At 40.4% G+C, this 27,992-nt stretch overlaps 1 protein-coding gene across 1 annotated transcript; it reads left to right on the forward strand.

The window, feature by feature from the left end:
• Positions 1-1,000: 1,000 nt before the first annotated feature.
• On the forward strand, positions 1,001-27,626 carry ERO1B (endoplasmic reticulum oxidoreductase 1 beta). Its single transcript, XM_077345485.1, has 16 exons — positions 1,001-1,449; positions 4,646-4,765; positions 6,971-7,054; positions 8,264-8,305; positions 10,775-10,857; positions 13,259-13,332; positions 14,038-14,158; positions 14,251-14,297; positions 14,641-14,652; positions 16,584-16,610; positions 18,456-18,548; positions 18,658-18,904; positions 22,399-22,468; positions 23,190-23,276; positions 24,696-24,829; positions 26,323-27,626. Exons 1-16 carry the CDS (start codon positions 1,339-1,341, stop codon positions 26,381-26,383), a joined length of 1,413 nt encoding a protein of 470 aa, XP_077201600.1. The 5' UTR covers positions 1,001-1,338; the 3' UTR covers positions 26,384-27,626.
• Positions 27,627-27,992: the final 366 nt, after the last annotated feature.

Here is a 27,992-nt window from a genome sequence, read left to right on the forward strand (position 1 = left end):
TTTAGGTGCCACGTCAAAATGTTTCTATTCACAAGAACTAAAGGGTCTTTTGGTGCACTTTTTGTCTTAAACTTATTTTAAGCTGTTTTTATGCTGTGGTTGGATCTAGAATGATGTATTTTTAACAGAAATTTCTGTTTTCTTTTTTATGTTTTGTAAGCTGTTTGGGCAGGTTCCTAAGGGAGACAGCATGAAAATAATAGATGGGATCTTTCTTAAGGTCCTTTGCAAAAACTTGAAACTCTGAGATTTTTCTGAGTAATGACCAAACCAACAGTTTTAGTGTTAAAAGTGTATTGAATACATTTCTATGGCAATAATTCCCAACGAAACCGACTATAAGGGTTTAAATGTATGTTTGCTCTGATCTAGCTATCCCACGCCTGCCTGATCTCATGAGACCTTTGGGTTGGATGGGGAACTTCTAAAGAATACCAAGGTCATGATGCAGGCAATGGCAAACCCACCTCTGAATGTCTCTTGCTTTGAAAACCCTATAGCACCAAATAAAATACAGTGTATTTAATTCCTGTCTATCTTTTTTAAAGATGGAAGCTCCCTCTCCCCTGTATAATATGAATGCATATAAATTATGAATTTGGATTTTTAAAACAACACACAATCAAACCCCAGCTTCTCCTGTGCGTTTTAAATATGAGTGGCAGATGGCTCTCGTTTACATGTTAACGCTAAACGCAGCTGCCTGAGGAAGGTGCTGTCATGTTCATAACTGTTTGCAGTCACAGTGCGAAAAAACTTCTTCAACTGCAACGCAGGCAATTATTTGCAATCTCCCATTAGACACCGGCTGAATCAGCTTCTTTCTCAAGCACCAGCCAAACTCCCCCTAGGACTTTTCCTCCCTCATGACGGTTATAAAGTGCCTCCTCTTGTTTTGAAGGCGCGCGTGGTTCTTCCCCATTGGCTACAGGCTTTCGGCTTCGTAAACCGAGGCTGAGAACTAGTAGCGGGAAGGATGACGAGGTTGCACTACACTTCCCAGGATGCTTCGCGCGGTCATTTAGAAGGCCGGGGCTGTTGTCGCCGCTGTTGCGGTTGCCGCTCCTGTGGCCGAGGAAAGTGCCTGCTGGGGCGCGCGCCGCAAGAGTGCCGGGTGGACTTCTGTGAGGAGTGTCGCGGGGGCGGCCGGAGGAGAGGAGAGGAGAGGGAGCCCGCTGGTCTGCCTGACGGGCTCGTGGCTCAGGAGAGGCGGCATCCCGAAGGAGCCCCCAGGGACAGGGGCAGGCGTCGCCCGGGGTGCTGGGAGCTCTCGGGCGCCTAGAGGCGGCCCTGAGGGGCGCGCCCCCCCTTGGGCCAGCGGGGCGCAGGCTCTGCAGCATGAGCAGTAGCAGAGTCGTCCGGAGAACTGCAGCGGGGACAGAGCTGGCGGCGCAGCTCCTGCTGGTGGCGGTGATCATCGGCTGCCTTTGGGGTGCGACGCAGGCCCAGGTGAGAGAGGGAGCGAGAGGGCTGGCTCGTCCATGTGGACGCAGGGCGGGCAAACCTGCCTTCCGAGAGGTTGGCTAGGCTAGCATCTTTCGCCTTGCAGAGCGGCTCCGAGCCTGCCCTCTGCCTTTGCCCCAGCCTGGTTTTGGACCGGAGCAGATCCAGTGGGCCAGTGGCAGCAGCCTTCTTTGAACAGGGTTTCTGCCCGTGTCTTTCTCAGTAAAACGCCCTGGACACCTTCCTTGGGGAGATGCGGTCAGTTGGCTCGGGCTAGTAGATGTTTACTCCCTGGAGAAGAGCCTAATGCTGGGAGCGATTGAGGGCAAAAGAAGAAGGGGACGACAGAGAATGAGGTGGCTGGATGGAGTCACTGAAGCAGTTGGTGCAAACTTAAATGGACTCCGGGGAATGGTAGAGAACAGGAAGGCCTGGAAGGATCATTGTCCATGGGGTCGCGATGGGTCAGACACGACTTCGCTCCTAACAGCAACTAGTAGATGTTTAATTCTGAATTGAAATAGCCAACCTTGTGTCCAATGGAATTGTACCATGTTAAGCGAGGAAACAGGAACATGCAGACAGAGATCTTCTTCGTAGGAGGAAGAAGCAATATTTACATGCAAATGAAATGTAAAACTGTCGAGTTGGAAGGGCGGCTTTGCATCTTTGCTAAGCATCTTTCTTGCTGAAGTGATGTGCACAAACACTAGGTTGTAATGTTCTACTAATTGTCATGTAAGGCTGTATTTAAGTTTCATTTGCTTTAAAATTGTTCAGGATTTCCTGTTTAAAAATTGTTACTCTTATGTCTGAACCCATATTTGTGAACCTAACTGCATAAATTGGCTGTTGCTAGCTGTTGATCAATACTTTAAAATGTTGGGAGACTTTCTTGGGAGAAGTTTTGAGAGATCAATTAGCCTAATTAGAGAGGGGGAAGCAAGCTAGCCATCTTAAGTGATACTGCCAGTTTAAGGCACTGGTTTTCAGATGACAGAATGAAGCCTGCAGTGGATCTTGTAACAATTTTAGGGTGATCACATTGAGTATTGCTGTTTTTTCAGATTTCAGAATCAAACTATGTACTGTTTATTTTGGATATTTAGTAGGGAAATCATAGGAGGTGAGAGAAAAATAGATGGAGGTGACATATTTTTGCCTATTAATATTAAAAGTTAGTCTTTGGTCTGAAAAGGTTGAAAATGTCATGTCTAGAGTAGAGATTTCCTGTTTGTTTTAGGCCTTATGCTTCAGTTTATTGTTTTTTTCTCTACTAGTCTGTAATTGAAAGTGGTCATCCTGAAAATGAATGCCCTCTGGCTTTTTCCTTGTCATAGCTAAGTACCAGATCTTATTTTTAAGGTATACGTGGTTCTTTGTAGCTGGCTGATCTTCTAAGCACTTCCAAAGTAATGTTTCAACTGCTCCAGAATTTATATTCTGGAACCCGAAAACTTAATTTTTAAATGTCAGTCTTGACAAAAGTCACTAAATAGTGCTTCCTTGGGCCCTGAAATGAAACTTCTAGATGTCACCGCCTAGGACTTGTTTCACTGGTATCTTAACTTTTGTTTCCATTATGAAACTTCAGTTATAGATGAATCCTGTTCAACTAATAAGAAATATTCCATTCTTGTTATAGATGTTTCCCACCCTTATTTCCAGCTATCTTAAGTCTGCATTTGGATATGTAAAAGACCAAAACCAGCGGAAGCACTCAGAATTTTTCATTTTGTTGTTTTTAAATATAACTGTATTTTGGCTTCATGCTCCTTTTGCTCATTGCATTATGAAATATTAATCGCAGGGAATCATCAGTGCTTCTTTGTTAATGTTGCAACTCTGGTGACCGATTGTGTTTCCAGTGCATAAAAACAGGCTTCACTCTATATATTACCAATGTAGTTTTTAAAAGAAATAAAAGTGGGAGGGGCAAAACATGGGTTAATGAAACTTGGAAATATCTATTTTAAGAAAGCTTTGCCCATCTTAAAAAGTAGGTGTCTTGGATTCTATTATTGCTCTAAACTTTAATTTACCATAATTGTTTAATTTAGACTTGCCTAAGTTAATGCATGTTGAATTGCAGTCTTAAAAATACAGTGTAATGTGGTATTTTCAGTTTTAATTGTGTGTGTGTGTATACACATACAGAAACATAAGCTTATATAGTTATATGAGCTTATATAGCTTATATTTCTGTTCTAATATTTTCATTTAGGATTTTCAGTCAGATTTAATATACTGCCTTTAAAAAGAATAGGTTGCTGCTGCTTAGTGTTGACTTGTAATTCTAAGCATAGAATGCAATTCTAACTATAATCAATTGAATGAATATCTGGATCATGAATTTAATTCATTCCTTTTTTATAATTTGGTTAATTTGGATCTAGACACCAGCTTCAGGATTAATGGGGGGGGGGAGACTATTGCCACTTCAATAATACAGATACACCGCAGGTTTCCTCTTGGTAGGGATCATTTTAAGAACTCAGTGAGTGCTTGGAGTACTGATTAGTAAAAGAAAGTGTGGCATAATGTTTATGAGCAGCATACTCTAATCGGGAGAACGAAGTTCGAGTCTCAGTCCCACCTACTTTAGAAGGTACGTGTTATGAGGAGAGGAAGGGAAAGTGATTGTACGCTGCCTTGGGATTCCTTAGGGTGGAGAAAAGAGGGGTGTAAAAACCAACTCTTCTTAATATGGTAACTTCTTAGTGTATTCAAGTGTTTCAGTGCTAATAAAGCCAAAGCTATTGCAGAGGCTCTTTGAATATTTAAAGAGCATTTCATGCACAGAATCACTTAATGAAAACCTTTCTGAGTACATCCTTTAATGTTTACATAGACTTTATTAAAGCTGAATAATAGATATATTGTTGTACTAAATACAATAATCTGTACTGAAATCCAATCAAATCAGTAATCCTAAGAATATATGACAAGGGTATTCCACACATCATAAAACATCTGCATTAGAGGCACTATTAGAGGCACTGTAGAATATATGTATATATGGAATGTATATGTGGACTACTGTGTCACTGGTTTGCCTTTAGTGAAGGTGTGGCTTTGTGAAGGAATATTGTGTGGTGCAATAGTCATCAGTGTGCAGCTAGATAGTTTAAATTATTGATACTGTATGTTCTATCTATTGATATTTGTGATATTATTACCTCTTCTTTGTGTTTTTTAATAGCTTACTGGAGTGCTTGATGATTGCTTATGTGATATAGAAAGCATTGATGACTTCAACAATTTTAAGATCTTTCCAAAAATACAAAAGCTTCTAGAGCGGGACTATTTCAGATACTACAAGGTAATGGGAGGAATTACACTTCATTATAATATTACTAAGTGAAAGAACTTAGATAAAATGACAAATTATGGTGAACTTAAAAATGTTTTCTGCCAAAACGTTTCTATGTCACTTGCAGCAGAATGGTTTAAAATCAGTTCAGTAATACTATAATTGGTATAGTAGATTGGTATTAAGTGGTATTAATTTTTTTTTCTCCTGAGAAGCAGTAGGAAGAAATGTCTTATATGAAAGGTATGTTTAGTATTAAAGAAGCTTTTAAAATCTGGGACTATGACAAGAACAATGCACTGAAAAAGAACTGTATACATATATCCCGCATTTCTTCTTGGTTCCAGTCAGCTACTGAACTGCTGTAGGCTCAATTCATTGTTATTGCTTCTATGTTGCTTTTTAAAATGTTCAATTATATGTCCCTGCTAGTGAATTTAACATGTAGAATTGATTTAAAACCATACCTATGATGTACAAGGTGTGCATGGAATTGATTATGTTTACTGGAAGAATCACAGATTTGTTTGTGAAAATTTTTAACTGGGCACAGCTGATGACCTTGAGAGCTGTTCTAATCCAAGCAACACAGTGGGTAAAAGTCAATAGGGTGAAGTTAGATAAAAGCGTCATAATAATGATGTGAAAAAAGTGTGTAATGCACCTGCAACATTTGGAATTTTCTTATTGATAAAACCGTTTAATCAAAAGTTAAAACAATGAAGTATGGCTTTTCCATTTGGTAACATTCTTAGTAAGCAGAGTGCTGCTAATTCAGAAGTCTTACCTCTTGTAAAACACAGTAGCTTGCTGAAAACCTTTACAGACAATTATTTACAAGCTCTTTTGGTGCTCACTGTTTCTTTTTATGTAATCTTCCAATCTACATACCCTTATTCCAATCATTTAACGGAAAAAATAACACTATTTTAAAATAGTGTCTTTAATAAATATATTGTCATCCTTGCTAAGAAGTAGTTTTGCCAGAGAGATCTGTCAGAAAAAGTTGGGCATTTCTGTCCCTTTTGCCATCTCTCCCCCACCCAAATGTGGCTAGGAAGATTTTGGTTTATTTCCTAGTAAACTCTTTTCCCAGTAATACACTCTCAAAAGTCCTTGACATAAATTTTTCATTGCTCTTAACTGTGAGCTAGTTTTATCACATTGTTGTATTATAGTGGTCTTTACTACATTGCTTTTGTAACTCTTTAAGCTAAATGAGAGGGTGGACAATAAATGAACGCTAATATATCATAGAATTAAAATCGGGCAACTTTATTCTGATCCTGCATTAAGCAGGGGATTGGACTAGATGGCCTGTATAACCCATTCCAACTCCATGATGTTATGATTCTCTGATAAGGAAAATTCTCTGAAATGTAATTAGTCAAGAAAATTGCTGCAAGTGAACTCTGAGATCCCTATTCAAATGTCATACATGACTGGACAATTCATGCGGAGGTGGGATAGATGTTATAAATGGCATGCAGTAATGTGAGAACTGCCTTATACTATTGCTGACCTTTTGGAACTGTGGATAGAATTTGTGCAGTAAGAGATTAGGCCGAGCTTTCTGAAATTCGTCTATACCCTAGTGCAGTGGTCCCCAACCTTTTTATCACTGGGGACCGGTCAATGCTTAACAATTTTGCTGAGGCCTGGGGGGAAGGTTAGTCTTTTACTAATGGACGCCGCCGCCTGAGCTCTTGCTCCACTTGCTTTTCCACCGGCGCCCCTGACTTCCTGCCGCCCACTGGGGGGCGCTGCCAGTAGCAGCTGTGCAGTGCCATGCCGAGGGGGAGCCCCAGCCATGGTGGACACTGGAGAGTACCAAAGGTGATCCGGCAGCAGAGTGGCAGGGCAGCCCCGAGGCAGCAGCCGGGGTGGAGGACGAGGAGGAGCTGCAGCCCGGTACCAACTGATCTATGGACCGGTCCCGGTTCCGGTCCCCGGACCGGGGGTTGGGGACCACTGCCCTAGTGGATTTGAAATGGGCAATTGGAATGCTTTGTGGACATCCAGGGCTCATGTACCTTGTGACTCTTGAAATCAAGTGGTTGGAAAAATATGATACAAGTTCTTTAAAATGCAAGGCAACTCTTTTATGTTACGTATATTTCTGTTTCTGGTGTTCTATTTTAATTCAGTTAAATGTTACATATTTTAATTTATGCTGATGAGAATGTCTGATAGAATGTATATTTCTCTCTTAAGGTTAATTTGAAGAGACCTTGTCCTTTTTGGGCTGATGATGGTCATTGCTCTATCAGAGATTGCCATGTAGAGCCTTGTCCTGAGGTATGTTTCAAAATGCTGATAATGTAATTGTAACTTTCTTTAAAAAAATGATAATACCACTGTTATATGAATTTTAATAACCTGACAACTGAAGTAGATCTCTACTGGGGGCTTTTTCCCAGGTGGCTTCTGTGATCAGGAGAGGCCACAGAAAATGCTATAACTGCAGACCTGCCTAGCTTTGTTCACCTTTAGCATCAGGAAAAGTCCACCTTGTTGGCCCATGTGCTTGTAATTAATTTTATTATCAATTTAGTTTACCATACTTTGCTTTTCATCTGCAGGTTTCTTCATGGTTTTTAATCCTGGCTGTTTTAATATTTTTAAATTAAATTAAAAGTACTTTTAATTGTTTGATTTGTTGACTGGAGCAGGACATGATTAATTTTATTTAGACATCAGGAGGCCAGACTCATCCATACTAAATGCCTCTAAAATATATGGGGTTGATAACTGGCCATTGGCGGGTGGGGGTGGGATAGATGATTAATCGGGTGATAATTGCCTCCATACCTCCATCTAATGACAAATTAGGTTCCGTGCTAGAGGTTTTGCTGGCCAGCCATTCCTTAACAGCAGAGTCTCACTTTCCCTCCTCCTCCTTTTGTAAACTATAACAGAGTTACAGGATAAGGACCACCAGAACTTTTGGCGGTATCAGCAGATTTAAGGACATAATGGCTATCTGGCACCTGGTTTAGAGTATACCTTAATTGTTCAATTTATGGATTTTGTATGTTTCTATTTGCAGAGTAGTAAGAAGTTTAGCAGATTTATTTGTACCACCCCACTTAGTGTTGCTTGTATAGTATAAGTTCTGAATTTTTAAATGGGCAATAGAATGTTATTGCCAAGTTGTGTAACATAATTACTCATATGGTACTGTAATAGTAAGCTTGATAAAACCAGTGACTTCCAAACAATTTGAACGCTATTTTAAGCACGAACCAGTTTTATAACTCAGTCCTAACTTCGTTATTCTCTTGGTTTTAGCTGTAATTTAGAATTGTGATCATAACAGATGTAGCAATGTTTCTTTCAAAATGAAACACACTCAAGCTTCAGATACACCGCTTCATCCTGGGATGTCAATGTTTAAATGTTTCTTTGCTGGCATGGCTTCTCATTAAACTTTCTCCTTTCAGTTTTGATGTTGAAAGTGACTCCCAAGAAATAAGTCATGTAATTCTGTATTTTTTTTTCTTTTAGAGCAAAGTACCAGTTGGCATTAAGGCTGGAAATGCTAACAAAGTAAGTACATTCTATTGAATAAATTAGGACAGTTTTGCTTCTCCCCCATCCATGAAAAGTTGGTGAATGGCAGATTGAAATTGCCTGAAATGCAAAAGCTGGTCTTCCCAGTTGTGCCACCCTTAGCAGCTGCCATAGCATTGCACTATGTTTCTCCAGCTGAAGCACCTCATGGGGCATTCTTATTGCTTGTTTTCCCCCCTCTCCAGTTAGGGAGAGTCAAGGCTAGCAACAGCTGGACTGTCACTGTATTTCCCTGCCATGGAAACTCAGCCTGACACCTTAGAAGTATGTGTGTGTGTTTCTGTACTAAGACTAGGTAGAACTTGGAATGGGCCTGGACAGGTAGCATTGAAAAACCTGGTCAGGAGGTACCTTTCTTCTTAAAAGAACATCTGAGAAAGTATTATTTATTTATTTTGTTATATTTATATACCGCCCTCCCCTGAGGCACAGGGTGGTTTATATGGAATATAAAGAATTAAACATTGAACTCAGTTTTGCCAATAAACTAGAATATAACAATGGTGACAATAATCATAGTAATAGAAGATAACAATTTAACAGAATACTAATCAAACAAGTCCATGGTATAAATGCAGATACATGGATTCCAGGGAGGGAGGTTCAGGGGCCCAGTAGGTGCTGTAGACTCCAGCTGACCTCAACCAAATGACTGGTGGAGGAGCTCGCTTTTGCAGGCCCTGCAGAACTGCTATAGTTCCGTCAGTGCCCTGATCTCCAGGAACTCATTCCACCAGGTGGGGGCCAGGACAGAGAAGGCTCTGGCCCTGGTTGAGAAGTGGCCTTCTTTTGGGCCAGGGATCACTAGCCTGTTGGCTGTCAAAGAGCACAACGCTCCTTGAGGGGTGTAGGCAGAAAGACGGTCCCTCAGGTACACTTGGCCCAGGCCACATATGGCCTTGAAGGTGATTACCAGAACCTTTAGCCTGATCCGGAATTCAATGGGTAGTCATTGTAGTTGGTAGAGGATGAACCGAAGGCCTGCATAGAGCAAATTGCAGAAGTTTAGCCTAGAGGTGACCATCGCATGGATCACTGTGGCTAGGGTCCAAGTAGGGCACTAGTAGTTTGGCTTGGTGTAGGTGGTAGAATGCCAGCTGCTCTACCCTCATGACTTGAGCTTCCATTGAGAGGGAGGCATCCAGGATTGCGCCGAAGTTCCTGACCAACTAAGCCACTGAGAGCTGTACTCCGTCCAGGGTGGGCAGGCACGCTTCTTCATGTGGTCCCTATCTACCCAGCCACAGGACCTCAGGGTTGAGCGTCAGACGACTCTACCTGAGCCACCCCGGCCACCGCTTCTAGGCAGCTGGCTAATGTTTCTGGGGGAGAATCAGGATGGCCATCCATCAGGAGGAAGAGCTGGGTGTCATTTGCTTATTGATGGCAACCCAGCCCGAACTTCCACACCAGTTGTGCAAGAGGGCGCATGAAAATTGGAGAGAGGACTGCTCATTGTGGGACTCCACAAGTGAATTGTTGGTGGGTTGTTGGTCTCTCTCTTCTACTGCTACCCTCTGTCCACAACCCCGGAGGAAAGAGATCAGCCACTGGAAGGCTGTCCCCCTTGTTCCTGTGTCAGAGAGGTGGTAAGCTAGAAGCACATGGTTGACTGTCGAACACTGCTGAGGGATCTAGTAATATCAGCAGTGCTGACCTTCCTCAGTCCAACTGGTGACCAAGGTTGTCCATCAGGATGACTAGCACTTTCTCTACCCCATGGCCAGGCCAGAAACCTGACTGAGATGAATCCAGGACTGAACCTTCTTCCAGGAATGCTGATATTTGATCTGCGACAACCCTTTCCACCGTTTTCCCCAGAAATGCAAAGTGTGAGATGGGTCAATAGTTTCGGAAAAATGGTACTCAAGCATGGAAGGAGAGATCATTCTTGAACATTATTTTTTTTTACAAATGTATTAAAGGCTTTGGCTTGGTTCAGATATAACATCAAAATATGGTTATTGCTACACAAGCATATGAGATGTTCCCATGCTCTCTTTGCCTTTTTCCTTCATATCTGGCTGGCTGATTACTTCTGCAGCAAACCTTACCTTGACATTTTTGGTCTGGGATCCTGGTGTACAGGGCGAGTGTGAAACAGTTGATTGACTTGGGATTTAGCAGCGAACTGTGGTTTTCTATATACCTACCTTGTTAGCTGGCCACATGTGTAGGGTGGTTGTTCATAGACTGGCAAAACATGCTTACCATAATATCAGAACCATTCACCATAAATGATAGTTTTGTGGGCTGCAGAGATGAGGTTTTATAAGAGATTTTGGAAACATGAAATCATTCTGAACAGAGTATTTGAACCATTTACAAGGAGTAGTAGTATTCAGAATACTTTGCAAGGTACTATCCCACTCTCACCATTAAGCATTTAACAGGCAATTTTTTAAGGATTTAAACTTTATAAAAAAAACATTCAATGTGTTGCAGTATTCAAAGACAGCAAACCATACCAAAGAGATTGAAGACTGTGAACAGGCTACTAAACTTGGAGCCATTAATAGTACATTAAGGTAAGCTTTGTTTAAATATTAATGGGAGAGTAAAGGACTGATATTCCTTATCTCCTAATGGGCATATCTTCATATTTGCTGTTATTGTAGGTGCTACAGAAAGAACATATTTATGATTGTCTGTGTGATGTGATTTACATGCAGGGTATTTCATATAGCTTATTGGTTCAGACATGCCTAAGATCACTGTAGGGGTAGTCTATAAATGCCTAGTTTCTTTAAATGAAACCAAATCCTCTGGGCCAGATGAACTGCATCCAAGGTTACTAAAAGAACTTGCAGATGTAATTTCTGAACTTTGTCCATTATTTTTGACAATTCTAGGAAAACAGAAGATTGGAGGTGGGCAGATGTTGTCCCCATTTTCAGGAAGGGGGAAAAGGCGGGTCTGTTAGCTTGACATCTGCAGATGGCAGATTTTTAGAAGCATCAAACAGTTGGTCCTAGAGCAGCTAGAGCAGATGCTGTGATTACTAAGAGTCAGCATAGCTTTCTCAAGAACAAGCCCTGTCATACTAACATCTCTTCATTTGAGGAAGTTATTACTTTGCTGGATCGGGGGAATACTGTGGATATAGTTTATCTCTATTGTTGACAAGTTGGTAAAATGCAGTATAGATCCTATTACTGTTAGGTGGATCAATAACTGGTGGACAGATCGCACCCAAAGAACGTTTGCTAATGGTTCGTCATCCTCTTGGAAGGGAGTGATGAGTGGAGTGCCTCACAGTTCTGTCCTGGGCCCTGTGTTGTTCAACATATTCATAAACTATTTAGATGGAGTAGATGGGGTGCTTATTAAATTTGTAGATGATACTAAACTGGGAGGGATAGCAAACAACAGAAGACAGAATCAGGATATAGGATGATCTTGACAAGCTAGAAAAGTGGACTAAATTTTATAAATTGAATTTCAATAGTGATAAATGTAAAGTTCTGCTTTTAGGTAGGAAAAATGAAATGCATCATTATAGGAAGGGTATGTGTGAAAAGGATCTTAGGTGTCTTAGTAGATCATATACAGAATTTGAGTCAGCAGTGTGACTCAGTGGCTAAAAAGGCAAATGGGATTTTGGGCTGTATCAAAAGTATAGTGTCGAAGTTCTGGTTAGACCTCACTTAGAATACTGTGTTCAGTTTTGGGCACCACAATTGAAGAAGGATGTAGACAACAGTCCAGAGGAGGGCAATGAAAATGGTGAGGGGCTTGGATTCCAAGATGTATGAGGAATGGTTGAGAGAACTTGGTCTGTTTAGCCTGGAGAGAAGACAACTGAGAGGTGATATGGTAGCTATCTTCAAGTACTTGAAGGGCTGTCACAGAGGATGGAACAGTATTGTTTTTGGTTGGCCAAGAGGATAGGGACAGATCCAGTGAGATGAAATTAATTCAAAAGAGTTTTCAGCTAAACATCTGGAAGAAGTTCCTGACAGAGCAGTTCCTCAGTGGAACAGGCTTCCTTGGGAGGTAGTAGGTTCTCCTTCCTTGAAAGCTTTTAAGCAGAGACTAGATAGCCACCTCACAGAAATGCTGATTCTGTAAATTTAGACAGATTGTGAGTAGACAGGAGGGATTGTGGTCCTTCCTTACATGGCCAGGGAAAAGTTGATTGCCACTTTTGGGTCAGAAGGTAAATTTCCTCCAGGCCAGACTGGTCAGGGATTCTGTTTTTATTCTTGGGAGGGAGGGCATAATCTGGGCCTGGAATTATGGGTGGGCAGGTAGTTTTGGATTTCCTGTATTCTGCTGGAGGTTGGACTAGATGATCCTCGAGATCCCTTCCAACTCTGATTCTATATATTTTTTGGATTAATAAGAAGGATGCAGGTAGGAGGGGAGAGGCAAGATCTGCCAAATATAGTGCTTCCTAATATTTAGCACTGTTCCCTTGTGGTGATTATGGATTCAAAAATTGTTTTCATCTTGTGCAAGTTAACTACTCTTTTGAGCCCAGGTCTTTCTGTTAGAACAGTTGGAGACATGGGATAGTCCCTCTACAAATTAGTTAAGAAAACTTAGTTTGCTGAACAAATTTGCTGAACACCACCCTGAGACACCACAATGAAGGACAGTGTATAAATTAAATGACTAAATATGATCAGAATTTAGAAGCAAATTCTTTAACATATTAGACATCAGCATAACTATTGCTGCAACCAAGCTATGTGGTATGAAAACTGTTGGCCACTTATTATATTGCTAGCTGGAGAATAATATAGGTTTCCATCCATTATGATTTTCTTAGGCTGATTTTAATGGGATGGTTTTATCAGTAAAGTTCTTATGAGTTCCTCTGTTGTACATTGTTGTATTGTGGAGTCTTACTTTTAAAATAAGACAGTGTATGGAAAATGAAAATGAATACATTGGCTCATGTTCTTTCCTCCATTCTTTCTACAGCAACCAAAGTAAAGAAGCTTTCATTGACTGGGCCAGATATGATGATTCGCAGGACCATTTTTGTGAACTGGATGGTAATATTAGTTCTTTTGACTTGAGCAGGTTTTCAGAGGCAATGTGCAATGAAGTAAAGAAACTTAGAAATTATGTCCATGCAGTCTGCAAAGAGAATGTGACAAATGATACCTTTCTGTAGTTTGCACTTAGAAATATAAGAGTTTGGAAGAATAAACTAAGCAGTGAGCAGTCCATCCAGGGAAAGTGCTAATGTATATGGATTTTTTCAGTTTTTCTCTGCCTTTTCCTTTCCAGAGTTTGGCAACTGATTTGTGGTCTTGCAGGGTTGGGGAATTACACTGAAGAGAGAGAAAGGGGTATGGTAGAGTATGTAGTTCTAAATGCAAATAATTGTGCTCTTTCCTCTGAATTCTGCTCAATCCATTGTTTATATCAGTACAGATGATTCATCAAAAAAAAAGCAGGCTGTGGGCTCTCTCTTACTTCTTTTTCCATGCCTCTCTTGTTTACACTTTCATATTTAAGAGTTTGTAGCAATGTCCACATTTTTGTTTGCCATCTACTGTGGCATTTTATTTTGTTTTTCTAAATACTTGTTGGACTGCTGTCAATACAGTGTGTGAATAAATGCATATGTAATGCATGTTAATATATATAAAATGTCATAAATATTTTATCAGGTGATGTACTTTTGTGTATCATGTTTTTGTATAGAAGTGACATTTCAAAATATATAACCAAAGTGATTATTTTTGGCTTAGATGAAAGATCTCCTGATGCTCAGTATGTGGATTTGCTGCTGAATCCAGAGCGTTACACTGGATACAAAGGACCCTCTGCATGGAGGTTATGGAACAGTATCTATGAAGAAAATTGCTTCAAGTAATTTGGGGTGGGAGGGCAAAGTTAATTGATATTGAAGCATAACATCTCTTTGAATTGTAAAAAACTTTCTATTTTTCTCTCACTTTTAGACCTCGGTCAGTATATCGTCCACTAAATCCACTGGCATCCAACTGGGGTAGGCTACTAAATATTTCATACTTGGCATACATTGTACTTCCATAAATTATTTTGAAAGTTCTTCAACAATACTGTGGTTTTTTAGAGTAGCCATAAAGACAATGTATTATCTTGCATCTAATGCTTTATAGTTTATATCATCCACATTTCATTCTGAATATAATAGTTGTAATATTCTTTATCCCCTTGGCTCTTTGACTCCAATAAAAGAATGATTGGAGCAAAGTGCAAACTAAAAAGCTTATGCTACTTTGAACATTTTAATACGTAGTTGACTTTTCTATATATATGTACAAGTGGAACAAATTGTGTCTAACCTCCTACAACTTTCATTTTTTCAGGAGAGGATGATGGTAAGTAATCATTCATTACTATATCTTCCAGACCATCAACAATATATAAAAACTTTAAAATAACCATGTAGATACTTGACGCTACCATTGAATGCTAATCCAACATGAAAATGAAAGAAGAATACTTGATGGTGATCCTTGTGCAGGTTTGCTGGAAGTCTGTGTAACTGGGCACTATCCTTTTTAGGGGAATTAAATAAAATTTTGAACCAATACCAGTACTGGAATGCTGAGGTGGAGTATAGAGGTGGAGTATAGGACTATAGAGTTAAAGTTGAGAACTTGTGAGCAGTGTCTGGAATCAGAGATACTACATACAGTATGGGATTCAACCTGTCGGAATTTTTGGAATATGGATGCCACACAGCTTCTTTTCGTTGTGAGGGAAGCAGAAATTGATTATAGAGCAACTTCTCAGGGATTGGGTGGTCTCTATTAATATTTGCCATATTTAGTGCATGATTAGGACAATGAAACCTAGTTATATGCAAAACAAATTAGTATGTTTTGAATTCAGGTGTATCGGACCCCCAAAATATTGATAAAAATATGCCAGAATTCCAGTACTAGTATGGCATTTGGATATAGCTCCACCCCCTCCCAGGAATCCTATGGGAAAGTTATAGGGCAATTTTTCAAGATACAAGCACCAAACTGTCAGCAGAGCTGGTGGTACTTGTCCTCAGAAGAATCCCCAGTTTTCAGAAAGATTGGATCAGAGGGTTCCCCCATCCATCCTCCATTGTTTCCAGTGTGTGAGGTGAAACAGCCTTTTTCCTCCAGGGCAAAATAAAAGCAACCTCTAGTCAATGCCTTCCATGCTATGCTGCTCATTGTTTCCCCAGGCCAACTCTTTCTAAATAGTACTTGAGGGAAGTTAGGTACCTAACTACTGGCCCTATAACCTTGCATATTCTGAAACCTTTTTATGAACCCTCCTACTAAAAAACTTATTTATCCCCTTGGCTCTTTGACTCCAATAAAATAATGATTAGAGCAAATTGCAAACTAAAAAGCTTATGCTACTAAAAAACTTTAGTTTTGGTTTTTGAAATAATTTTATTTAATACATTTATATGACCGTCCCTCTCAGCCCAGCCACCTTGGGGCAGTGTACAACAATTTAAAACAACAGAAGTAAAACCAAAATTGATTGACCCACTTCAATCTTCATCCATGTTCCTTGCTTCCAGGTCTCTTCATATTGTTCTCCCACATTGCTTTCCCATATTATTTGTAAGGTCCATTTTCAAGGAAGGGGAGTGGGGGTTCTTCGATGTTTCTAGTGGCCTGGCCTCAACCAAATGCCCATTTTGATCTATTCCAGTCTGGCTTCCCACCTGGCCATGGTGTGGAGATGGTAATGGTCGCCCTGATGGATGACCTCTGGCACTAGTTGGATCAAGGCAACCTGGGCGTGATCCTGGATGCTTCCCTTATAGTGGAATGCCAGGTCACAAAGGTAGCGTGGCTGCCATTTTACCACCACCAAGCTAAGCTACTAGCGCCCTACTTGGCCCTAGAACACCTAGCTATAGTGATCCATGCAACGGTCACCTCTAGGCTAGACTTCTGCAACGTGTGCTACGCAGGTCTACCCTTATCCTTGATCCGAAAACTGCAACTGGTGCAAAATTCCGCAGCCAGGACTCTCGCTAATACATCATGGAGATTCCACATCCAACCTGGCTTCCAATTGAATTCTGGATTAGGCTTAAAGTTTGGATACTTACCTTCAAGACCATATGTGGTCTGGGCCCAGTGTACCTGAGAGACCGTCTCTCTGCCTACACCCCCTAAAGAGCCCTACACAATGCTACCTCCAACTGGCTGGTGATCCCTGGCCTCAAAGAGGCGTGTCAGACTTCAACAGACTTCATTATGTATTGTTGTGTGGAAGTTGTTACTAATGTGTATTTTTGTGTTTATAGGAGAATCTTTCTATACATGGCTAGAAGGTAAACAAAATACTGTAGAATTCCTTATTAGACACATCCAGTATAGAAAACTCCGTTGGGCTGGAAACAGGACCTGGCGTGGCGAGGGGTTCCTCTCCCTCTTCTCTTTACTCCATCCCCTCCACCCTCCTTGCCAGCATTTGTCGCCTTGCAATATTCAGATTGGAGACTATGTGTTAATTGCTTTAGTGGCCTTATTAGATTATATTTTGGAAATTGGCATTATATGGCTCTAGGTCTTTTTAACAGAGTGCTAGAACCTGTGTTGCTGTTCTTCTTTTTCAAGTCAAATGCAGCATTAATCCAAGTTTTCTGCTATGTTCCAAACATAAATGACCTTCCAAGTTTTAGTATGACTGTTCCCAGTATGGGTTTTGGTCATACAACAATTCAGTTTTGTATTATAAACTAATAATCTATTGAGATTTAATACTGAATATCTTTAAACAGCCCCGCGGTTGCGAGGGAGAGCCTGGGCCCGGCAGAAGCCTCCGTCCCCCGGCCCTTTCCTTTCCGGCTTCTGCCGGGCCCGGGCTCTCCCTCACGGCTGCTGGGCTCCCTGCAGGAGCGCCCATTGTATTTCCGCATACAATGGGCTTTGCCTCTAGTAACTTCATAAAAATTGTAGATGTTAAAATATAATTCTAACATGAAACCTCACTGCTTCCTGCTGCTGGGAAAATGTTTCATTGTGTTGAGTCTTGGTCTTCAGATTTTGAAAGGAAGATGACCCAGAACTGAGAATCAATTAGGAATGTGACTATTTTTAAAATCACATTCATGTTAGAGTCATCTAGGAGTACATGGGGCACATGTACAAAGCTAAACTTCAAGCTATGAACTGGATTAGAGTCAAGTAGTATCTTAGAAACAAACAAGATTTTTGCAAGTATAAGATTTTGAGAGTTAGAATCAAAGCTCCCTTCATTAGATAAAAGTAAAAATAGAGGTTCTCTGAATCCTCGTCCTAGAAGATGGGCAGGATGTTTGAAAGAAGGAAGTGAAGATATAATGCAAAATGTAATCAGCATGATTAGCACACATGAGTAATGCTGAAGAGTAAAAACTTAGCATCTGTAGTGAAAAAAGAATCCTATATCCTGCTTCAGTCCTGGAGGAGTCTTATCTGTTTTTCTGCCTTTAAGCATTTCTTTTTGGTTTCTAAGGTATTCCTGGACTCCTTTTAATTCTTCTACTGCAGACCATCATGGTTACTCTCTGGAGCTAAGATATATAGCAGTTTAGATTCTGTAGCACCATGAATTATGACTGGAAAACTGAAGGAAGGTAATGAGGATAGCCGGCATTCTAGTGAAATGCAGTCCTGGTGACTTGCTCACCAGGTAGATCACATTCTGTATGAGCTGAAACTTCCAAAGAATCATTAGAGGCAGTCTAGTGTAGACTTACATCCTTCTGAGGTCGGTAAATGAGTACCCAGATTGCTGGGGGATAAAACAGTAATGACTGGGGAAGGCACTGGCAAACCACCCCATATTGAGTCTGCCATGAAAACGCTAGAGGGCGTCACCCCAAGGGTCAGACATGACCCAGTGCTTGCACAGAGGGGATACCTTTACCTTTAGTGTATAGTACATTTAGTCAGCCTAGTGGCATTGGAACTTTTCCAGCTTTCTTCTCTGCAAACATTCAACCATTCCTTCCTCTCCTGTTCTGCATGTAACCCTAAAGTTGGACCAAAAGCTGTAAACTGAAACTCAATCATGTGAGTTGGGTTGTGACACCTTCATAATATTTTTATTCTAAGAGCATTATGTAAATTACTAATATTAAGGAATGTTAAGTAATTTTTGTCAGTTCAGTTTTAACTCTTTTTACATTCAGGTCTTTGTCTTGAGAAACGTGTGTTCTACAAGCTCATTTCTGGACTTCATGCTAGCATCAATGTTCATCTTTGTGCAAGTTATCTACTCGAAGGTATTTGATTTTTTAAAAATTTAATTCATTTGTTTATCACTGGGAGCTGTTGTTGAATATTGAGTGCTGTTTCTGAGGGGGGAAATTCTGGTTTTGTTTCTTTGTTCAGAAACTTGGGGGAAACCTCGCTGGGGAGCTAATGTGAAGGAATTCACCAGTCGTTTTGATGCCACTGAAACCAAAGGAGAAGGTCCAAGACGGCTGAAAAATTTATATTTCTTATATTTGATTGAACTGCGAGCATTATCAAAGGTCGCTTCATACTTTGAACGTTCAATTGTTGATCTTTACACTGGAAATGCCCAGGAGGATGCAGAAACAAAGTCTCTCTTGCTAGAAATCTTCACACATACGAAGTAAGTCTATTTTCTCATTCCATAGTTTAATGCAGGCTTTCTCAGCCAGGGTTTCATGAAATCCTGGTGTTTCCTGAATGTGTGGGATTTAATTGATTTTTTTATACCGTTTTAAAATTTGTTACACATTCATTGGGTAATATGACCATATGATCATGTTGACTCAACCCGGCTCTCCAAAATGGCCAGTGATGGGCCTGGAGGGGGTGGGTGGATGGGTGGGGGCCCTGGGTGGGCATGTACAAGCTATGCTTCCAAACCATATTCTGCTCAATCAATTGTGCCACTTCTGCTGTTTCTTGAAGCCTGAGGTTGAGAGAGTGGTATAATGTATATCTGTGCTTAGTGAGATGAGTAATACCAGACCCTCATTAAAAATGAAACCATTGATATAGGTGAGAATGATCAAAGGGTGGTAATGGAGATCTTCCTTAATTTTTCCATCTATAATGACATCTATTCTTATACAGAAAAACAGTGCCCACCTTGTTGTGGCTTACAGTTGTGTAAGTCCAGGTTTGTTTCTGTTTTTCATACCACGGGAAGAAAAAGTAGTATATGCCCTTGTGCAATAAGCCCAGTACCCCACTACTTCCATGCCGTCCAGTCGTCTTTGTGCTTCTGCTATTTGATGTGCGGTTGGTTGGCATTTCCTTCCTCTCTGTTGCTATATCTTGTTGTGAGGTGCGAAGTCGTGTCCGACCCATCGCGGCCCCATGGACAATGATCCTCCAGGCCTTCCTGTCCTCTACCATTCCCCGAAGTCTGTTTAAGTTTGCACCTACTGCTTCAGTGACTCCATCCAGCCACCTCATTCTCTGTCGTCCCCTTCTTCTTTTGCTCTCAATCGCTCACAGCATTAGGCTCTTCTCCAGGGAGTCCTTCCTTCTCATGAGGTGGCCAAAGTATTTCATCTTCAGGATCTGGCCTTCTAAGGAGCAGTCAGGGCTGATCTCCTCTAGGACTGACCGGTTTGTTCGCCTTGCAGTCCAAGGGACTCGCAAGAGTCTTCTCCAGCACCAGAGTTCAAAAGCCTCAATTCTTTGACGCTCGACCTTCCTTATGGTCCCAACTTTCGCTGCCATACATTGCAACTGGGAATACCATAGCCTTGACTAAATGCACTTTTGTTGGCAGGGTGATGTCTCTGCTTTTTAGGATGCTGTCTAGATTTGCCATAGCTTTCCTCCCCAGGAGCAAGCGTCTTTTAATTTCTTTGCTGCAGTCCCCATCTGCAGTGATCTTGGAGCCCAGGAAAATAAAATCTGTCACTATCTCCATTTCTTCCCCATCTATTTGCCAGGAATTGAGAGGGCCAGATGCCATGATCTTTGTTTTCTTGATGTTGAGTTTCAAGCCAACTTTTGCACTCTCCTCCTTCACCCGCATCAACAGGCTCTTTAGTTCCTCTTCACTTTCTGCCATTAGAGTGGTATCATCTGCATATCTGAGGTTGTTGATGTTTCTCCCTGCAATCTTGATCCCAATTTGTGACTCCTTCTAATCCTGCCTTTCTCATGATGTGTTCTGTATAAATGTTAAATAGGCAAGGCGACAGTATACAACCTTGCCGAACTCCTTTCTCAATTTTGAACCAATCAGTCATTCCATGCCCGGTTCTTACTGTTGCTTCTTGACCTGCATATAGGTTTCTCAAGAGACAAATAATATGCTCTGGTATTCCCATCTCCTTAAGAACTTGCCACAATTTGTTGTGCTCCACACAATCAAAGGCTTTAGCATAGTCAATGAAGCAGAAGTAGATGTTCTTCGGGAACTCCCTAGCTTTCTCCATGATCCAGCGTATGTTGGCAATTTGATCTCTAGTTCCTCTGCCTTTTCGAAATCCTGCCTGTACTTCTGGAAGTTCTCGGTCCATATATTACTGGAGCCTAGCTTGTAAAATTTTGAGCATAAATTTGCTAGCATGAGAAATTAGTGCAATGGTGCGGTAGTTTGAACATTCTTTGGCATTGCCCTTCTTTGGGATTGGAATGTAAACTGACCTTTTCCAATCCTGTGGCCATTGTTGAGTTTTCCAAATTTGCTGGCATATTGAGTGTAGCACTTTTACTGCATCGTCTTTTAAGATTTTGAATAGTTCAACTGGAATGCATATAGGTTTCTCAAGAGACAGATAAGATGCTCTGGTATTCCCATCTCCTTAAGAACTTGCCACAATTTGTTGTGCTCCACACAATCAAAGGCTTTATCTATATCTAGAAATGTTAAATTTCTGGAAATATTGAACCCACATTTTTCTGATTTTTTTCCTTATGTTTTAGCATACAAAATTGCAATATTTGAACTATTTCGTTTCTAAGCAAAATTGCAAATATAGCCAGTGTTTAAGAGAAAACTGCATGCTGATGACCAAGCATCAAAAACATTTGCACAGCTGGATGGATTTCAAGCTTGATGTTGTCTTCTACCTTCTGTAGCTACTAATTAGAAATGGGCAATTGGGATTAGAGAGTTCAGTTCCCAGTGAAAATGTCAGAGATTTTATCTTTGGTGCAGTTTCTGTCCCACATTCCTCAAATCTTTTTTCCCCTTCAGCAAGGCAGGGTAATGTAACCAGTCTATGCGTATGTCATAGTGGGTTAAGGGAAAGGTAGAAAAGATCAACCAGAAGAGAGTCCAATCAAAAGGGCCACAAAAACAATGAAAAGATAAAATGCTTCCTGAAACCCCCTGATGTATTAGTTCAAATCCAATAACATCAAGTTTTCTTGGAGTGTAAATGCTGTTTGATGACCCTTGTGAACGCTGGATAGGAAAAGCTACCAGGTTTGGTGAATAGCATTAAGTATTGCTTAATCTAGGGAAATATAGGAACTGAGGATGAGTGTTGATGAGATAATTCAAGCTGAATTGGGAAGCCCATTGTCCTAATTATGTGTCTCCCTAAGGTGGAGAGAAGGTCATTAGTGCATCAGCTGCTGTTTCCCACAATTCTAAACTACATACCCAGACTTGTCCTCAGCTAACATCCGTTTTAGTGTCATTTTGGTCCAGGCAGCATGTCACTCATGATATTTGCAGTGATATCAGTGAACGGGTGTTTATGGTTTTCTATCCATAAACTGTCCCTCAATGAGAGGAGGGGTCTTGAGGCTAACCTAGCAATAGAGAAAATTAAAAAGCTAGCTGTTCTAACACATTGGAAACCTCCAGGAGGATGACTCTGTTTTTCCCCCCTGAGTTTTCACCGCTTCGCAGTCCCCACTTTAAAACAGATAATCCTAGTGTGAATTAAATGATAAAGCTACAAGGATGCCAAGAGTCTTGTGGACATTAATTTGGGGGACTCCAACCTTTTATGTAGGGAAAAATCCCTTTGTGGGAGTATAACCTATTGAAAACTTCAATTGAGTGTACCTGAGGCTTGAGAAATTATGGTTTCCTCTTAAGTCTGATTACTTCAGCAGAAACACTAAACATTTAAAGCAATGATGCCTCTAGATTCTTTGACAATTCATGTTCTCAATTAGGTCTTTCCCGATGCATTTTGATGAAAAATCCATGTTTGCTGGAGACAAAAAAGGAGCTACATCTTTAAAGGTAAATGTAATCATTTCATTGATACTTGTATGCATTTACTGCAAGAATATGAGATAAAAGGAACCTGAGCAATGATTATAAATGAGGCAAATATGTATTTTTTTGTTTCATAGTATGTAGGATGCTTTATTGCAATGTATGTAGTATGTTTTAGTGCTTCAAACACATTCACTGAAACTGCAAAAATGAAGTCCATAACTGGTGTAAGGTGCTGAACCTTTTCCACTCATACCATTCTTCTGCTACTAAACCTCTCTCACTCCAGAAGTGATCTGCAAGAGAAGGGATAGGGTTGATTTTTTAAAACTGTGTGGTGTTGACTAGGTATGCTTATATTTAATGACTGTTACAGTACAAGCTTTGTTATTTAGCATTCATGCATGATGGGGGTGTTGATTAATCTAATGTGCCGATTAGTCCAGGTTCACGCTGCATATATTTGTTTTGAGGCAGATGTTCCTCTCCATCTTCTACCTGTATAAGGACAATGATGTTGTATAATGTTGCCCAATATGAACCATGATTAAATATTAGGAGCCCTTCATCTTCCTCCTTTTATTGGCCTCCATGGCGAACTCTGAAAAGTGAGAGAGGATTTCAAGGGCAGGGATAGAGAAGGAAAGAAGTTTTTGTGCTGCACCCATAGCATGCCTGAACATATAGCACCAGCAAAGAAGAAGTGTCCAGCTCTTTTAAATAAGCCTCTCATCCTTATTGGTAGGAAGAATTCAGGTTACATTTCAAGAACATATCTCGTATAATGGATTGTGTCGGATGTGATAAATGCAGATTATGGGGCAAGCTGCAGGTAAGCAAAACTGTTCTTACATTTTTTTATTTGTTGTTATGATCTCTTGGGCTTCAAATATTAATTCTTGCTCCAGGCCACCTAAGTACACAATTTGGGAATTAGGAGTTGAGCAGCTAATTTTTTTATCAAAATATACTCAAACCGTACATGTGGCAATCAGACCTGCCTTTTATAATTGGTTTATATCCATATTTGCCATAGCATAGCTCACAGTTTCCCAGCCTCATTGTAAATCTATCCTGCTTGTCTAAAGTCTTTCCATTTGATAGTTTCTAGGAGCACCAGCTGTAAGAACCTTCTATCATTACATAAAATATTCTTTATTTAGAATGTTTTTATGTCTCCTCTTCAGAGTTCTGCTTGACAGGGGCTTGCAATTCACAATAAACTACTGGACATAAGCAGTAAAAAAGCGATCCATAAACCAGAAGCAGACTATTAAAAAGTTGATAATAAATGTTTGACTAAAACCTGAACCTGCAGCTGTAGGCCTGGATCTCCAGGATAGGATAACTTGGCAGTGCCTGTGCAACTTCTCCATTACCAACAGCTGAGCTTCAGCTTATTAGCCTTTGTCTATTCCATTACTTTCTCCAGGCAACTATACAGGACCTCCACAGACACACCTGGCATAGGTGCTAAAGAAACAGAATTAGGTGTCATTCCTATTTTAATGATACCTCACTAATTGCATGATGACAGCAATGTATTTATAGTAAACACTTCAAAAGTCTCAGTAGTGCATTACATAATTTGTTATATTGTAAAATATATTTGTAGCCTTCAAACTCTCTGAAGGAAAAGTGAAGTCCACAAAATACCAGTATTTTCCCTTATAAGGCTTTAATAGTATCTAGTTTGGAAGTCAAGTTGTTTCTTCTACTGTTTTATAATGCAATACCAAGGAGGAAAAAACATCTTTTCCAAGGAGAGAGGAAAGGGAAGAAAAGACCCATACTATTACAATGTACTCAATTATTTCTTTCTGTCGCACTTTACTGATCAGTGTAGACAATATAGTTTAAGATAGGACTCCATTTTCTTCTGAAATCTGATGTTAGTCTGTTGTACACCAGATATGTAAGTTTAGCCATTGTTGCATTTTCAGGCATTTTGTTTGACCAGTCCATAAGATCTGATGGAGTTTCTTTTTTCCATCTTGATGTGCATAGAATCCTTGCAGCTGGTAGCATATGCTTAACGTTCACTTTACATTTTATTATTATTTGGTACCATAGTTAATAACAGTTGGGATATAATACCAATTCATTTTTCAGTTAGCTTTTGCATCATTATGAATCATAATCCAATATTTCCTGTTTTTTTGTAGAATATTCTGTTCTTTGTTTCTGTTGACTCTTAAACATTAGTGTAGATTTATAGACTTTATTATTAAATAAATTGCCTTTCTTTTAGACCCAAGGTTTAGGAACAGCTCTGAAAATCTTATTCTCAGAAAAAGAAATCAAGAATCTTCCTGAGAATAGTCCATCAAAAGGCTTTCAACTAACACGGCAAGAAATAGTTGCTCTTCTGAATGCGTTTGGAAGGCAAGTTGCATTTTTGTGTTGTCATACCTATCTTAGTTACAGACTGCTTTTTAGAATGACTCCTTTAAGAGCTGTCAAGCATAAAGTCTGGAGGGGCAGGAACTGGCCAATCCTGGGGGCACCTGGTGTGACGGAGGGAAGGAAGGCAGGAGGCTGCCAGGAGGGTGAGCAGGCACAAGTTGGTGAGGAGTGTGTGTTGTTGAAGATGCCAAGAAATAGAAAGGAAATGGCTAGGGATAAGAGGCTAAGTTAAAATAGCGTGTGGGGAATTAAAGCAGAGGAATGGGCGTGGCATGACTTTTCTCTCCCACTTGCTCTGACTGTAGCTCAGCAAGGATTGAAAAAGCCACTACATGGTGAGGCCGAAGCTGAATGGCCAGTGCTGCCACTGCTGCACCAACCAGCTTCATATTTTTTACATGGTGGCTGTAAGGGAGGAGGGGGACAATGGGGACATGGAGCAGCAGTTAACCAACATAAGGACAGGGCCAGTGGGGAGGAGATGGGCCAGTGCAAAGTTTGAGAGGCAACTGGGCTGTCAGTGTCTTGTGCGTGTCTCTGGTGAAAAGACCTCCTGGCATCCAAAGCAAGTGAAGGAGCAAAAGGAAAAAGGGGTGCTGATGTCGCCACTACACATCTAAACAGTCTCAGAGCCAGGAGGCTGAATGAGTGTTGGGGTAAGTGGGGGACAGTGACCTCCTTCTCCCCCATCTGTTCACAGCCTGTAAAGGAAAAGGGGTACAGAAGGCAAAAAGCACCCCTGTAGGTTTTGTAAGCAGCTTTTACATCAGGCCTTCCATCAGCCCTGTGGAGACAGGGCTTTTGTGGGAGACTTAGGAGGCATGAGAACTAGAGGGGGGAATCTAGAAGAGCCTGGTTCAGACCCCCCCCCCCAAGCCAGGACCCTGTCATGAGTCACATGGGGCCAGTTGTTCAGCCTGGCCCACCTCGCAGGGTTGTTGTTGGTAATGGTGAGGATGGGTGGGTGGAGTCTGGTGTGCCTCCTTGAGATCCTCAGAGGCTGGACAGGGCAAGAGACGAATAAAAGAGCATGAGATGGATCATATATGTGCTTGGTTATTGAGACTGTGTGTGTGTGGAGGTACAGAAATTCTACCATATTTACTTGCAAGGATGATGAGTCATCTCGTAAAAGTGCTATATATATAGAGAGAAAAAAATAGAAAAAAATCCTTAAAATTTTTTAAAGCTGCAGTAGGAGGAGTTCTGTAAATATATATATGCATTTGAGGTAAAGAGTTTTTTTCCTGTCGTTTTTCCTGTTCATGTGCATGCTGTAAGACTAGCCTGTTGAAAGTGTCATATGAGGTAACATTACAAGTAATCATGTCCTGGAGAAAATTTTAAACTGTAATAAGACAAAGTTGGAAGCAGTCATATCATTAGTTTTTTCTACTTTGAGGGTAGGTTTCAAAGTACTGTACCTCCTCTCAAAGAGCGTATAACAAAGCCCCTCTTCCCTTTTTTTACAGACTTTCTACAAGTATACGAGAACTGCAGAATTTTAAAGTTTTATTACGGCAGATGAGTTAATGAAAGCTTGTGTACCTGCTGATGGAAGTCACCATTAACCAACTACATCAGGCAGAAAGAAAACAGTTTTTGGAGGACTTGATAAAAAATGTTTTAAATGAGGGAGAAATCTAATACCAACTTGAATATTTAAAGTAGGAAAAGTTAGTCATTGGACAAACTATTTATAAATGAAATACCTAATTTTAAATGTGTAAATTATGCTCCACCCACTGTTCCTTAGTACACCAATTATATCATACTTAATATACTGTTTCTCTCTTTGTGATTTACACCTTGCTGCAGTAACTTCACCCAGACTGCTTTGCCCATATGAAGAAACCTTGCAAACCTTAAAAACAACTGACTTTCATATCTTTTTGAAGGACCAGATATTGCTAAGCAATGAATTTCTAGATGTTTTACTCCTATAATTGTAAATTCTGTGGCCAGTAAGGATGTTAGGAAAATAAGCCTATTGGCACCCATTGCAAACAGTTCACCTCTTACCTCCTTTTTCATAATTTGTTCCCTTCTCCTCCCCACTGCCCTCATGTAATTTTCTGTCTCTGCACGGTTGCCTTCTCTGTGAGGAGGCAAGATTGTAGGAACTTTATTCCAGAGTCTTTCCACTCTGTACCATGTGTCTATTGAAGAGGTATTTAGCGTTAAGTGCTGCTAGCAAAGCATGTATACTTTGTTCTTTACCATGTTGTCAGTTTTTCTTTCTAGTTGTCTAAAAAAACTAAAACATAAAATATCCCACTTAATCTTCAAAGGATGCTGCTGGTTCTCCTTGCTCCTGAGGTTGTATTTGAATCCTACATGGAGAAGACAAAGGCAAAGATCTCTTTAAAGACTTAGCGTTGATTTTTTTTTTGGCATTTAATACTGCATATTCTATCTATGCAATCCCTGATAATATCTTTTTGGAAAATAATAGACAATATCATTAATGAAACGGGTATATCCTGCAAAAATTTAGTCAGCCATTATCTTTAAGGGGGATTCTAGATGCCCCAGAACAATAGAAAAAAAATCCTTAAAATTTTTTAAAGCTGCAGTAGGAGGAGTTCTGTAAATTTGTGACAGAGCAGCTTATTTAGAAGCTGTAGTGTAATGTTTGTATTCAGTGAGGGGTGTTTGAGTACAGCATGAGTGTCAACGTTGGTACAGTATACAAATTTGTACATACTATGTTTTTGCTTTGATAAGTAAAGCATTCTTTACAAAATGAATTAAAAGTGCTCTTAAAACCTTCTAATCTAAGAAGTCTTGCCATTCGTGTTCTGTTCGTGTGCCTCTCTCAGCCTCACCCACCTCACAGGGTGTCTTGTGGGGAGAGGAAAGGGAAGGTGACTGTAAGCGGCTTTGAGACTCCTTCGGGTAGAGAAAAACGGCATATAAGAACCAACTCTTCTTCTATATACAGAATACATTAACCCTACTTGTTCTGAACCCCACTTGATTACATAACATATTTTTCACCAGTTTAAAACTGATATTTGCAAATGCTATGAATTATGGTAATCAGCACTAAGTTTGTCAAATCTGGAGCTTACTGATTTGCCAAACTTCTGTTATTGGTCAGTATTCTTAGAATACTGAATTTCTGTGTTTTACCATGGCA

The sequence above is a fragment of the Paroedura picta genome, chromosome 1 (assembly GCF_049243985.1).
Source record: "Paroedura picta isolate Pp20150507F chromosome 1, Ppicta_v3.0, whole genome shotgun sequence".
NCBI classification, from domain to species: domain Eukaryota; kingdom Metazoa; phylum Chordata; class Lepidosauria; order Squamata; family Gekkonidae; genus Paroedura; species Paroedura picta.

Bases quoted from the DNA above. Each gene is read 5' to 3' on its own strand.
- ERO1B (XM_077345485.1), top strand. From the start codon at position 1,339: ATGAGCAGTAGCAGAGTCGTCCGGAGAACTGCAGCGGGGACAGAGCTG. The intron at 1,450-4,645 runs GTGAGAGAGGGA...GTTTTTTAATAG, and splicing joins GGGGTGCGACGCAGGCCCAG to CTTACTGGAGTGCTTGATGA. The intron at 16,611-18,455 runs GTAAACAAAATA...TTTTACATTCAG, and splicing joins TTTCTATACATGGCTAGAAG to GTCTTTGTCTTGAGAAACGT.